General features: G+C 43.7%; 1 protein-coding gene across 6 annotated transcripts in view; it reads right to left on the minus strand.

Moving 5' to 3' along the window:
- elp1 (elongator acetyltransferase complex subunit 1) overlaps positions 1-15085 on the minus strand; it is a 74101-nt gene extending 59016 nt beyond the window's left edge. For 5 of the 6 annotated variants that reach the window (XM_041186983.1, XM_041186982.1, XM_041186985.1 and 2 more), the window contains exons 1-8: positions 14939-15085; positions 12333-12499; positions 9852-10004; positions 8667-8748; positions 6238-6318; positions 4949-5034; positions 2472-2571; positions 431-521 (exon numbers count right to left, since the gene is read on the minus strand). In XM_041186983.1, the coding sequence (XP_041042917.1) occupies positions 431-521; positions 2472-2571; positions 4949-5034; positions 6238-6318; positions 8667-8748; positions 9852-10004; positions 12333-12482 (743 nt within the window). In that variant the 5' untranslated portion in view covers positions 12483-12499; positions 14939-15085. Of the gene's footprint in view, positions 1-430; positions 522-2471; positions 2572-4948; positions 5035-6237; positions 6319-8666; positions 8749-9851; positions 10005-12332; positions 12500-14910 lie in introns of all 6 variants that reach the window. The other variant, XM_041186981.1, reaches the window with a different exon arrangement.

Below are 15085 nucleotides of genomic sequence, written 5' to 3' on the forward strand. Positions count from 1 at the left end.
GATTGGCAATCATTGCAAGTTATCACATTGTTAAAAACAAATACTTGCACTGTTAAATACTAGAGTTAACTTTCTGGGGTGTGCTAAATGCGCAAAGTTCTTAACAATGGTAGGGAAGTTATGGGCAACTGAAATGTGCAAATCCAGCGAGCTGCTATACACAACAGAAATGCCATTTGTGTGAAGCAAGTGGAGGCGCTGCAATAATCAACCAACAAATTTTGGAGATTCACAACTCAGAGCATATCTCTTCCTTACCTGGACTTGCTGGATGATTTGGGTAGTAATGACAGTGCATTGTTAGCACCCAGTTAATTTTACAGCAAGTTTCAGCCCAAATTGCATTAGTCAAGTGGTGGCAAGTATACCCACAAAAATTAATACCTATAAACTTCCAGAGGAACATCAGGGTGAAATTTAAGTTACTCACTTCCAGCACAGGGCCTGTTCAAGTCCATTAACAGACTCACTGGTTGATTGAAGCACGCATTCTTTATTCCATATTCTCAGCTTTCTGGATCCTACATGAGGAAATTTAATTTGGACTGACATCAGACATGTATAAGTTATGAAAATAAAAAATGTGTACACATTTAATTTATGAAAAACGAGAAGTTGAAAAACATTAAAGGCAAAAAGGATTTGCTTTCAGAAGATTGGTCAAAGCTGATTAGCATCACCTTCTATTGAGTGAGGCGCAGCAAAAACTTAGACAGGTTTACGTTAAAGTCATTTTTCCTTCTACCCAAACAAGAGAGGCAAAATCTGCTTAAATACTGCACTTTTGCAAAGGCTTGCTGAAATTCACAATGAGCTAATTATTTAAAAGGACAAGTGTACTAACTCAAATATTGCACCACAATCCTAAGTTCTGAAATTTGTCTCCAGGGGCACTGAAGCAGCAATATGCCACACACAGCACACAGATTCCCAATGCTGCAAATCTTCAGCTCCCAGCGTGACTCTGGAAACAATTTTCAAGTATAAAATGTTTTTGTTTGACCAGCTGGTTGTTTCTCGCATATTATCTTGAAGAGTTGCCAATTCTATTTGCCCGACAGGGTGGCATGTTCTTTCCTTGTTGGCACAAATCCCACTTACCCAATACCAGAGAGTACTGATGCAAGATGCAGGTGTGCGTAGAGGTACAGGTGCAGCTTATTCAGCTCCCACCATGCCAGAAAAACCACCAATCGGTTTCCCATTTTTTGTCCAGCTAGGATTACTATACCTATCGCAGCATCACAGTGAAGGGTTACCTGGGGTTGCATGGGAAAGGATTCCATCTTTCATGATCAATCTCACAACTTGGTCTTTAAATCTCACAAAGGGCTGGAAGACGCCCATACCTTGCACAAGACTTGGTGGGCCAAATGGTTTCCTTCTGTGCCGTCATGACTTTATGACAAGTAATGGGAAGAAACCGATATTAGTTCACAGGCATTCTGCCCCCAGAGACAGCCTCCAGCTTCCATTAGTGAACCAGGCTGGTTAGTCAATTATCAACAGAGGCTCAAAGCACTGCCAATCTCTTTGTCGCAGAATTGGATCACCCAATCTGTTAAGCTGGGGTGACTTGGTCCTGAATTTCCATCGTTGGGTGTGTAACCTTGGATACAACACAACCCAGAGGCTCTGCCTACCACCCCATCCCAGTAGGTCAGGCAATAGTTTCCCTTCAGGCGATCAGTGAGGGTTTGAGCCTGCGTTAGGTGAACAGCAGATATAATACGTAACAGTAACAGTAAAAGGTGCATGCAGTATCACAGCACGGACACATTTCACATCGCACTGAATGATGATTCCACTCAATAAGAGATACAGAAAAGCAACAACAGTGAGCTTCTCTGCAATCATGGCAGACACCAATCCCTAGGTTGTATCAGGCCCCTTTCCCATCCCTGACTTTTAGGTAACATTGTCCAGCAGCTGTCCTGGGCTTCAGAGTTTCATTATCAGCAATAGGATACCTTCAGAATGGTGGAGGGCCTACATGGGAAGTTTATGTTGTATCGGCCAGCTTGATGTTCTAACCATCCAAGTCCAATGTCATGTTCTAAGCTCAACCAGCACCAATCAGATAATCCATCCTCTTGAGCACTTTTGAGCTGACCTCAGGTAAGTATAAATTATGAAAATGCTTGATGCTTCTGTGTGTAATGAAAAAGTAGGAGGTGCAAAATATCAGTAGCTGTTGCCAGGCCACTTTCCCTCCAAGAAACTGATAGGTTGGTGTAAATCAAAACCCACTCCATCTGCAATCATTTCTCCTTTTTGTACACAAATCCATCTCAGAGTTTGGTCCTGAATCTCACAAATGGGTTGGAAGAACCAAGTAACATCATGGAATTCAATATTAGTGCAGCCTAATAACGTATATCGAATTGTTGGTTTAGTCCAGAAAAAGTGTGTGTGATACACTTCCCCTTTAAGAAAATGTCCAAAATATCAAGTCAAAGTCAGATACATACCTGTCACAGGGCAAATGGCACTGATTGCAAACAGTTGCCCATCCTCTCGCCAGGTCACTCGTGACCTCCGATCATCCCAAGGAAATGCTGGCTGAATTTCCTATCAAGGAAATAAGAAATTTCATGGTTGGAACTTTAATATATTTGGGAAGGCAATAAAGTAAATACTATGTCAGAACTCCACAGGGATTGAACTTGGATAGAGTCCCACAAGTTAGTTGTTTAAGAGAGTGAGTAGTTGAGACGTACAGAGCAGTAAAGATCCAAGGGTTTATTTCTAGTCAGTCTTGAGTTGAGCTCAGGGTGGGGAAAGGTGAGGGCAGCATTGCAGGGGGCACCACTGTGCCCCCCAGGATAAGGAGGAAGAAGAAAAAGACAATCCTGTTCAGAATGGCAGGTGTGGACAATGGGGGAAGAACAGAATCAAACCCAACCATGAAACCTTTGCAGTCATATGATCGGCCAACAACTTTTATTTAGGTAGTGCCTGTAACAAAACATCCAAAGGAGCATTATAAAGCAAAATTGGACATCGAGCTACATAAGGTAGCTTGGTCAAAAAGATAGGTCCTAAGGCTGTCATGACCACGGATCACAGCCCCGAATTACTTATGGATATGTTGAACTTTTAAGTAAGACATGCGTTTTTTAAGAAAGGACATACATACAAAAGCTGGCTAAGACTGTAAAGCAACCACATGCTGGAAAATTCCTATGTGGATTACACTTGACCAACTAGTCCAGAGAGAACAGAACATCACACCTAAAAGGTGTCAAGGCCTACTTCAGACAGAGACATCTCAAAGGAAAAGATGCAATGCAAAAGCTGAACTGTAATCTCCTGTCGCTGCAGAGGTAATGAAGGTTGAGTACCATCTTAGCAGAAACCATCTCCTGTTGAGTTATATCCCAGACTGTGGACATGAACTGAGTTGAAAGAAAGCAGTTTCTGGGTGAAAGACAGGTTTGTTTTTCCTTCCCAGGAACACACAAGGGGATAAAAGCCACTGTAACCCTGGTCTGTGTGTGCTGCGTTAGTGTGTGCTGTGAAGATCATAGCTGAAGTACATCAACTAGACACCTCTGTGCTTGCAGGTAAAAAAGTCTCTCTCTCTGATTGTTGGAAGCAGGTCAAAAGTCCGCAAGGTTACAGTCGAAAAGGAAACAGGACAACTCTTTCAGCTAACCTGCAGAACCAAGAATCTCCAAACCAGCTGCTCAACTGCCAAAGTCAGCTCCAGCGGAGCCATCCAACTTAATGGCTGCAGCGTTTCACTATCTACTCCTCATAGAGAGCCAAAGACTGATTCATATATCATTTAAACTTTTGTTTCTGGACTCACTTCTCATTTCTAATCTATGTATATGTATAATGCATTTTTATTAATTTTTTGCTCGTGTTCTAGTAACAAATAAACTCACCCTTTTTCTGACTCAAAAAGGTCTGATTAAGATGGCTCCTTTTAAAATATAAATACATTTGGACTGGGAAAAGGCATCCACGAGGGAAGGAATCCTTTTTAAATAAACCTTGCTGCGACCAACCAAGGGGGTTGAATAAAGAAGGGAGGCCAGTTCATTCCTCCTCACCTGGGAGCATAATAATATTGGGGAACCTTGCCCAAGGGTCGGTATTAACAAGGGGCACCTTAAAGGAGGAAAAGGACGTAGAGAGAGAGATAGTTACAAAGGGAATTCCTGAGTTTAGGGCCTAGGCAACTGAAGGCACTGCAGCTAATAGTGGAGCAATTAAAATCAGGGATAAGCAAGATGCCAGAATTAGAGCAGTGCAGAGATCTTGGAGAAGTTGTAGGGCTGGAGGAGGTTGCATAGATAGGTGTTCAAAACCATGAGGATACTGGACAGAATAAATAGCAACAGTTCCTGTTAGCAGAAGGGTCAAGAACCAGAAGGCACAGAGTTAAGGTGAATAGCAAAAGAACATAAGATCGTAAGAAATGGGCAGGAGTGGCCATCATGGCTGATCTGACTGTGGCCTTAGCTCCACTTTCCTGCCTGCCGCCCGCCGTCACCCCCCCAGATAAAGGCAAAGTGAGGAAAAATATTTTTACACAGCAAGTGGTTAGGAACGCACTACCTGGAAGGGTCATGGTGGCAGATTCAATCGTGACTTTCAAAAGGGAATTGGCTAAGTACCTTAAGGGAAAAAAGTTTGCAAGGTGACGGGGAAAGGGTGGGAGAGTGGGACTAGCTAAAGAGAGCTGGCATGGGCTCGATGGGTCAAATGGCCTCCTTCTGTGCTCTAACCATTTTATATTCTGTGTTAATGTACTGCACCACGTAGCCCTGACATTTGTTTTGCTTAGCTGTGAGGTTACATTTCATAAGGAATTTCATACCATAAGGCAGCAAAAATTGTTGAACCACCAGCTACATAAAAGAATTAGTTCACAGTAATTGACCACGAACCATACCAGGGACAAAAACTGGATATAAGAGTTCAATCGAACACTCACTGCTGGCTTACGACGAGCTGCTTCTTTACCCTCTGTTCCATGGAACTGTGTCTCCTTCTTACCCCAACCGACAGTGATGAATTTTCCTGAAGGGAAAGACACAATTTACAGGCACATCACAGATAAGACTGCTTGTTGCAAATAAGACATTACATTTTTATTTTTTCCGTAAAGGTTTTTCAAAAAGAAAATCAAGGTGTGGTATTGATTGTCTCTTCCATTACTTTCTTCTCGCATCCTTGTGCCAGGCACCATCTTTTTTTCAGAAGGCCAAGGCACAGAGTGGGCTATTGAGCCTCTGCTACTCTCACAAGAGCCTCATGGAAGCACAGCACAGTAATCTAGGATGATTCCCCACTCCTCCAGACTTTGGCTGTACAGAATATACAAAAATGTGCAACGAGGATGACTCTCGGCATTAGTGCCACTGAACAGCACAGGAGGAGAACATTTGAGTCATAAAGGTTCTGCCAGAAAAAACTATGGAGATGCTTATTCTTTCTTGGATTTGGTTTGTTGGAGAGGCATACAATTATAGAGAATCTGTTTCAGGTCTTTAATATTATTAAGGACATTGAATACAGGCAAATGGAGAAAATGTTCTTGCATAATAGAACTAAGGAAAATCAGGGGCCATCTATTTAAAACTGATCTGGAAGCTGGATGTGCGGGCATTTTCTCTGAACGGCCTGTGGGATGGCATCCCGGAGGCGGTGGCGAAGACTGACTCCCGGTAATCTCTTCAAGAAGGGGTTTGAAGCATTTGAGAAAAGTGGGACCATGACAGAAGCCAGGATACTGGGAAATAGCCAATGGATTGGGAGCTTGCCTGATGGCTTTTAAGGGATCAGAAGATAATTATTGACACATTCCCTGAATTGGTTATGGGTCTCCTTCTTGCCTCTCCTAAGGGTGGGTGTATTAGGGATAAGTTCAGTAAGAAGCAGGGCAGGTTCATATTGGCCTGGTGACCTTTCCCCATCCTACAGAGAACGATACTGCACCAAAACCACTACTGTGTATAAACGTAACTGGAAAACACTAATGTAGGAATGTTATTTTACAAATTACAGTAGGTTTTTGACAGGATGTAGAGTATAATCTGGACAAGTTGTTGCAAACATTCTTTTAACAAAACAGTTTAAAAGTGATTTCTGACAGAAATGTGTTGAATTGTTCACTAAATCCTAGCAGAGGGACTTACAAACGACTGGGAACTTATGCTGGAGTTTTACAGAATAGAAAGACAGGTCTTAAAATCTATTTATGAAACAAGACAGCACACTCACCTTCACCAAAGTCATCCTGGTGGATTCCAACTTCAGTAACTGGATCAAAGTCCTTGGTCATCATTATGATAGTCTCCTGCCCTACAAAGCAATATAATTAACTTGTGACATGGGTCTTTTGCCAAAGTAAGACGCTGGACGATTAAAGTAATGTTCTCGCTTCACAAGCTGCATCGTAGCGGAAATATGCAACACAGTGGTGCCTTCTGAAGACAGTTTTAGTTTCTACAGAACTGGCTGAGCTAGGTTTGAAAAAGCTGCTTTGATGTGTTTGTGCTCTTGCTACCATTGAAAGTATTTCACTCTAGGATCACTATTTCACACAGCACATGCCAGAGTTTTCAATTGCAAAACATTTTTAAGTGTATTAAAAATGAGTGCTTGCTAAAGGGTGCCATCTTTGTTTCAAACAGGATGCATCTGCCATTAAATTTATGTTTAAAACAAAGCGCCCAACTAAAACTTACTCTCAAAATTTCCCCCTCAGCAATTTTCTCCCCCTTCTTTCCTCACTCAGGAATAGGACTCCATAATTCTCCAGCATCCCTTTAGAGCCTAATCCTTCTAAAACACAAAGTGAGTGATGCTAACCCTGAGAGACTGTTCAACTATGAAAGGCATTGTAACCAAGACCAATTTTATCCTTGCCCGACATTCCTCGCACACGCACACAATTTCCAGAAGGGCCGCAGGGTCGGAAACCTGGTTGAACCTTTCCTTAGCCTGAGAGAGGGTGAAGTTAATTAGAGTACAAGAATTTTTTTTGGAAACAACTGGTACATCTTCTTGACATTGGGAGTGGTTGAGGAGGTTAAGGGTCAGTCTCCAATGCTCTTGATATACTGTGGGAGCCAGTTAAAGGTGCTCATAGCCTCCGCTCTCAAACTCCGGCAGTGAGTTGCTGTGGAGTCAAGCGGCTGGGAATGCTCTGCTGGCCACAAAGCAGAAACGGGGGTTAAGCTTGCAAGAGTGAGGAAGTGGTGAGACCAGACGGTCACAGCTGCAAGGGATGCTGCATCCAGAACTAGCAAATGTGGTAATTTTAGCTTGTGGGATTGACTTTGGGATAAAGTTGAGTGATTTCTGTTTTTTCTGAAATCCATGCCAGTCACATAGCTAAGTAATAAGACAACGGTTAGTGTGGACAAGCAAGCAATGCTGGAGGAACTCTATATTCTTACAGTTACAAAACTTTTCATAGTGCAGATAGGTGTTAAAAATCAGTTAATGTAATGCAGCCAACACCTGCTCTGAGTAAGAGTAATGGGTGTGGGCTCAAGCCTTTTGTGTTGGTCCCTTCATGCCTCATCTCCTCTCTATCTCAAGTCAACCCGTTTAGTACTACAACCCTCTGCATATCTGCATTTCTCCAATTCTGGCCTTGAGCACATCCTCCATTTTAATTATTCCACCTCAGCTGCTTGGGCCCCATGTTCTGGAATTCCCTCCCTAAACCTCTCCACCTCTCTCTCCTCCTTTTAGACACTGCATAAAACCTACATCTTTGACGAACATTTTGGTCACTTGTCCTAATATCTCCTTATGTGATTTGGTGTTAAATTTGTTTGATGATCGCTCCTGCGAAGTGCCTTGGGACGTTTTGCAAATACAAGTTGTTATTGTGTTGCTTAGGAAACTGGGTCAAGCTGTAGATGGGCAGAGATAGATAAAAGTGGCCCTCATGAGAGAGCAAGTGCAAACGTTTGCTCTTTGAAATTTTAAAGGAAAAATGAATGCAGCGCATTCATTGCAAAAACCATGGCTTGATCCATTAAAATTTAGATAAAGGAATTAAATTTAGGCAAATGGTGGCATAGTGATAATGTCATTGGACATCCAGAGGCCCAGGTTAATGTTCGAGGGACATGGATTCAAATCTCACCATGGTAGCTGGCAGAATTTAAACTCAATTAACAATTCTGGAATTGAAAGCTAGTCACAGTGATGGTGACCAGGAAACTGCCATTGGTTGTTATAAGAACCCATCTGATTCACTAATGTCCTTTAGAGGAGGAAATCTGCCTCCCTTACCTGGTCTGGCCTACATGTGACTCCAGGCCCACAGCAATGTGGTTGACTCTTAACTGCCCTGTGAAATGGCCTCGCAAGCCACTCAGTTCAAAGCTAATTAAGGATGGGCAACAAATGCTGGCCTTGCCAACTATGCCCATATCCAAAGAAAGAATAACAAAATTGATTATTCATAGACAATTTGGTGCAAGACACTAGCCATGAAACTGGTTCTCGGGTGGAGGGGAGGCTCCACACACAGGCTGAAAATTTACTAAACTATCCCTACAGAGAGAGAAAAGAGAGGTAGCTTTCATAGGTTTTTACAGTATAAGCATGGGGTCATTCAGCCTATGCATCTGCACCATGTCCGAAGAAGCTATTTGCTTAGCCCCATTCCCTTTCAGATTTACACATACCTGTGGTGAGCACAAGTAGTTCCTGGTCTGGGCTCCAGCTCATTCCAGTCAGTCCACTGTCAACACTGCCAACACATTCCAGCTGAAATTACAGAAACTTACAATTAACAGAAGCACTTTTGTTAATACATTGTTAACTACATCATTATGAGCATTTCCTGCTCTCTTTACGATCCCTGCTACCAATCAACTCAAAGCCCTGAGCATGGTGAGCTACCTGCTCCTTGATGAGTTTGTACAAAACTCTGTTCCTTCATCCTAACTTGCATCAGGTCCTGTTCGCCCAACACCCATGTGCACAATGGCACACGCTAATACTCAGTCTGGCAATGCCTAGTTTTAAAAATTGTTATCCTCCTTTCAAATCCCTCCAAGGCCTCACCCCTCCCTATCTCTGGAACTCTCTCCAGTCCTACAACCCTCTGAGATCTCTGTGCTCCGCCAATTCTGACCCCTTGCGCATCCCTAATTTTAATCGCTCCACCAATGGCAACCATGTCTTCAGCATCCAGGCCCCTAGCTCTGGTATTTCCGGCCTAAGCCTCTTCGCTCCACCCCCTCCACCACCCTCCCTCCTCCTTTGAATTGATCCTTAAAACCAGCCTTTTTGTCCATTCTATTGATCTCTTGTCCGTCACCTCATCACAGGTTCAGTGTCAAATTTTGTTTGCTAACACTCCTGTGGAATGTCTTGGGACAATTTACTATGTTAAAGGTGCTACATAAATGCAAGCTGTTGTTAATCCTTCATGCTTGCTTGCTACTGGAAGCACCTAGGCTTTCTTTTTTAAAAAAAGCAAGCCACCATCTGACCGGTATCATGGTACATCTGAAAAGCATGTTTAGTCAATAAAATGTATTTTTTTTTATTCTTTCATGGGATGTGGATGTTGTTGACCAGGTCAGGCCAGCATTTATTGCACATCCCTAATTGCCCTTGAGAAGGTGGTGGTGAGCTGTCTTCTTGAACCGCTGTAGTCCCTGTGGAGTAGGTACACCCACAGTGCTGTTAGGGAGGGAGCTGCAGGATTTTGACCCAGCGACATTGAAGGAACGGCGATATCATTCCGAGTCAGGATGGTGAGTGGCTTGGGGCAGGAACTTGCAGGTGGTGGTGTTCTGTGTCTGCTGCCCTTGTCCTTCAAATTCTTCAGGTAATATTCATAAAATAAGACCACCACATACCTGATTTGAGTTTAGATTATAAAGTAGAACATCCCCAGCTGCAATAGCGACACACACAGATTCCTGATCTGGCAGGTCCTCAATACCAACTATACAGCCGGTGCCATCTTCAGGGAGAAATGCTTCTTCAACCAGGGACACCTTTCGGAGCACCTGTGAGGAGAGAGAGGAAAGAGTCTGAATCAAGGTCTTCTTGAATAAACTTGTCAATTGAATATTATATTGCATTAAGATGATTCACTTATTCAGAGCCAAAGGCCAGTACAGTGAAGCCTATAAAATACAGAGCCCTTATGCATGGACATTAGTTGCCCTTTTTTTGCAGGTCATTGTGGATACTGTAAAAAAAAAATTGGCAGGATGAGAAGTTCTTTACTAAATAACCATTACGGCACAGAAACCAGGTTACCTCTGGGACCAAACCATGCAAACATTCGATCCTGGAGATAGGGCCCTTTTCCTGCTGCTCCATGTACTAGGTAAAGAGCTCCCAATGTCACAAAAGCTATTTCTTTCACAAGCCCTCGCCTTGCATTGTACAACATATGCTGACAATGTAAGAACAGGAGAAATAGGAGCAGGCCATTTGGCCCTTCAACCCTGCTCCGCTATTCAACAAGATCATGGCTGATCTTCCATCTCAATTTCCCCTTCCTGCACTACCCCCATGTCCCTTAATTCCCTCAGTACCCAGAAATTCTATGGACCACGGCTTTGAATACACTCAACAACTGAGCATCCTCAGCTCTCTGGGGTGCAGCATTCCAAAAGGTCACAACCCTCTTGAGTGAAAATATTTCTCTTCAATAGTCATTTTTAAAATGGAAATAGATACAGACTTGAAAGGGGATCTAAAACTGCAGGGGCTGCAAGGAAAGAGCAGGGTGGAATGTAGGATCAGAATCCCCTCCAACTGGGAAATTTATGGAGTGTAAAACCCAAACCCATGGACATGTTTTGACCTCGCTTTTTTAAATCATAATACAGAAACCAAGCTACAGCCAACAGCACAGGGCTGTGTAGCAAGGGGTTAATTCTGACATTTGGTAAAAGACAGTACCTCATCAAAGAGGTTTGGACATTGATTGTTATAATGGAACAATGGTACCAGCGAAATGCCATTACCTTCCATTGACTAACGCAATTAAGAGACTGATTACCTGATACAATGGCATAAGGAACAGCCCATTAATACTTAAACTTTCATTGGCCTTGGAGCCAGGTGCTGTATTGCCTCAAAACACCACGAGAATTGTTTAACCAATGTGAAAGCTGATCATATTCGTCTGGGATATATGTTCCGTGGAAAGACTATTGTTTCAAATAGCATAAGCTGATCAAATTGGTCTAGGCTATGCGCAGAATAAACTAAGAGTGCTAACTACTGGACATTGAAATGAATTGGTCAGGTCAGCAGTAGAAATGGTATAATTGGGGACAGAAACTGTAGGACACTGTTTTCTGTTGGCAGTTGGTAAAGTTTGGTCAACTCCATCAAGGGTACAACAACACCATTGGAAAACCAACTGAGGGGTGATTGTAAGTATTAAGTCAGGATATAGATTTAAGTATTAAGTTAAGAACAAGGTGGGAGTTTAGCCTCTGATGGGACAGGGTTCTGGGTAATTGTATTTTGTGATTGCTGAATGCAGCCCTCCTCTGAGGGCTGTGGGTAATTCAATAAAGCTATTGTTAATTATCAGAAGAAATTTGTTTTGCTGATCATTCTGTTCAAGCCACACACTTGTGAACCTCGTATCATGACCCTGAGTGTGGGGAGGGTCTCTGAGGATGAAAGGGGGCACCCCCTTACAGGGAGTGGGACTAATTGGATAGCCCTTTCAAAGAGCTGGCACAGGCACGATGGGCCAAACAAGCTCATTCTGCGCTGTACACAAATTGGCTGTCACGTTTCCTACATTATAATAAGACAACACTTCAAAAGTTCTTCACTGGCTATAAAGCTCTTGGAGATGTCCTGAGGTTGTGAAAGACACTATAAATAGGAGTCTTTCTTTTCTTTAATATAAATGATGTGTATCATACTGGCCCTTATTCCACTGTCCAGGTGATGTGCCTTAAAACAGAATAAGCCACCTTAAATCTCCCAACATTCATACAACTGAACTGCTCAATTATTGGCATCAATGCCAATCTTTAACCTTCGGGCTCATTTTAAACTTGGAAAAGGGTTACCATCAATTCATTAACATGTATCCATGGGTGAGAGGTCTACAGCTGACAGACGGTAATCACCCTTTGCAACATACACTGTCCCAAGGGCGGAACTTTACGCTGGGGAGATTTTACAGTCCTGCCGAAGTCAATGGACATTTGAAAGGCTCACTGCATTTTACAGCCCCACCCCAGCCGTGAGGGGGCTGTAAAATTCTGTCCCAAGTGTCTTGATCTCATAAGAATCAATATTAAAAGGTTGCGAATCTCACACAAAAATCTAAGAGTATTAAAACAAGTCCATACCTGCTCAGTGTGAGGGTCGAGTTCTGTGATTCCTAGGTCTGATCCCACAAGCACTGTCCCTGTTTCTGTACGTACAGTCAAACACTGAGGTTTCCCCAGACCCTGCCACCCGCTGCAGTGCAGGCTGTGCAGCAACTTCAGATTCCGCATGGCTGGTGCTGTGAAGGCTTTTCAAAACAAGCAGAGAGAAATGTGAACTCACACAACAAATCAGTGATATGATTCAAACACAGTAGAATGCATACCCAACAAACAATTCATAGAATCACAGAACTAACATAATACTGACAAAAGGCAGGGGTGTGGAACTAGGCACATCTGCTGTATCAAAGAGCCAGCTTTGGCATTATGGCCTGAATGGACCTCTTCCATGCTAGAAGTTCCCATGATTGTTAAAATACTAAACGGAAAACAAAAATTCCGATGGCCGAATGCATAAAAGTACTCAGGACGTAGAACTTCAGTGCCCTGGACCAACATTCACCTCTTAAACAACCTCATATAACAGTTTAATCCAGTCATACCATTGCTGGGTTTGTGGGAGCTTGCTGCATGCAAATTGACTGCCACATCTCCTACAACAGCGATTGTACTTCAAAATAGTACTTCATTGTCTATGAAGTGAACTGGGATGTCCTGAGGTAGTTGAAATATAGAAAATAGGAGGATTAGGACATGTGGCCCCTCGAGCCTGCTCTGCCATTCGATATGATCATGGCTGATCCTCTACCTCAATGCCATACTCACGCTCTCTCCCCATACCTCTTGACACCTTTAGAGTCTAGAAATCTATTTCCTTCTTAAATATATTCAGTGATTTGGCCTCCACAGCCTTCTGTGGTGGAGAAGTTTCTCCTCATTTCAGTCCTAACTGGCCTACCCCGTATCCTGAGACTGTGACCCTTTGTTCTACACCCAGTCCCTTGTTCCCAGCCAGAGGAAACGTCATCCCTGCATCCAGTCTGTCCAGCCCTGTCAGAATTTTATACGTTTCAATGAGGTCCCCTCTCATTCTTATAAGCTCCATTGAATACAGGTCATGCAAGGTGCTGCATAAATGCAAAAGTGCTTCTTCTTCCTGGCAGGGTGCAGCCCCCAAGTTTGATGCGCAGTCCATTATCTCTACTTAAGATAATTTAGATTGCTGCAATTGGCCTCAGTGCCACTGGAGTAGATAGGTGATATTAAAAAATCTGGGCTCGTACATACTGGTATTCAGCAAAATTGCCTCCCTTCCTGTTCTATGTGTGGGGATCAGTATTGCCATGATTGGCAACTTTCCAACTATCAGATCAAATCTCATAAGTAAATAGCCATGTGAATCAGCTTGGCAGGGGGGGGGTGTAGAAAAGAGAGAAAATTGTGGTGGGGGAAGAGGGAAATGAAAGCTGGAAGCAAGTAACTGTATTCAAGAGCTGAAGGCTGTACACGGTGGTATGACGCTATCCTTGCTGTACATGTTCCCACACCACCACCCCCAATATGCCAGCTCAGCCTTTGGCCGACTGTGGAAAAGAGTATTTGAGGGCCAGGATCTCAAAGCTGTGAATAGGGTCATGGTTTTCCAGGCAGCAGTGATCCCTGTGTACCTATGTGCTTCGGAGACTCAGACAACCAACAACAGGCATCTCAAAGCACTGGAGAAGTACCACCAATGGTGCCTTTTAAACATCCTCCAAATCTGGTCTCAATATTGGCGGTCCAACAGCAGCGTCCTCTCCCAAGACAGTGCTAATTACTCAAACACAGCTCCACTGGGCAGGGCATGTTATTTTTACACCTGACACTGGACTCCTGAAGCAACTGTTCTATATGGAACTTGGTCATTGCAGGAGACTCCCAAGAGGGCAGTGGAAACACTTTATCCTCAAAGCATCCCTGAAGAGATCAAATATCCCCACTGACTCATGGGAGACTGTAGCTTGTGACCAACCGAAGTGGAGATGATGTTTTGGGAAGCCACCAAACACATCTGAGGAAGGATCATACAGACCCGAAACCTGAACTCGGTTTCTCTCTCCACAGATGCTGTCAGACCTGCTGAGTTTTTCCAGCATTTTCTGTTTTCACATCAAGAGACTCCATCAGAAATGCACAGAGGCTTCTAAGAAAGGGCACAAACCCCCAAACACATCCCCTCTACCCAACCCTTCTAGCACCACCTGCCCCGTATGTGGCAGAGTCCGCAGATCATGCATTGGCCTTATCGACCATCTCAAAGCCCATCGAACCGGAGTGGATCCTGAGGGACTACCTGAGAAGAAGGAGGCATATTCTATATTTTTATCCAGCAGTGGAGGAGGGTTTCTCCCCCCCACCCAATGGCACAGACTCTGCCTGGACTTATCTGCTCACTTGCTGGCACAGAGTTTGGCCAGGAGTCAGTAACTCATTCAGAGATACAGGACTGTCACAAGTGATGGCGCCGATACCAGTTCTGGTGCACCAGTCTCACCGCACAACATACGCAGAAACTAAACACTAAATTAATCGAAATACCACAGAATGAGAGGCAGCAGCACCTCCCCATGCTCTGGCTGGGGGAGGGGAACCCAGTCTCTCCCTCACACACACGCACCGGCCGCCACTTTGAGCCACAAACACACCGAGCAACTGATGGAGACTCTCCCCCCACCGCTTTCTCTTCGGTCTCAATACGCTGAAATCCCGGCAATTTTCCCTCTTTCAGTCCTGCAGCAAACGTTCCTCTCGTTTCCCTACTTCAGCGGCCATGCCAAGCCCGGCTGACCTCT

This window comes from Carcharodon carcharias, chromosome 4 (assembly GCF_017639515.1).
Source record: "Carcharodon carcharias isolate sCarCar2 chromosome 4, sCarCar2.pri, whole genome shotgun sequence".
Lineage (NCBI taxonomy): Eukaryota > Metazoa > Chordata > Chondrichthyes > Lamniformes > Lamnidae > Carcharodon > Carcharodon carcharias.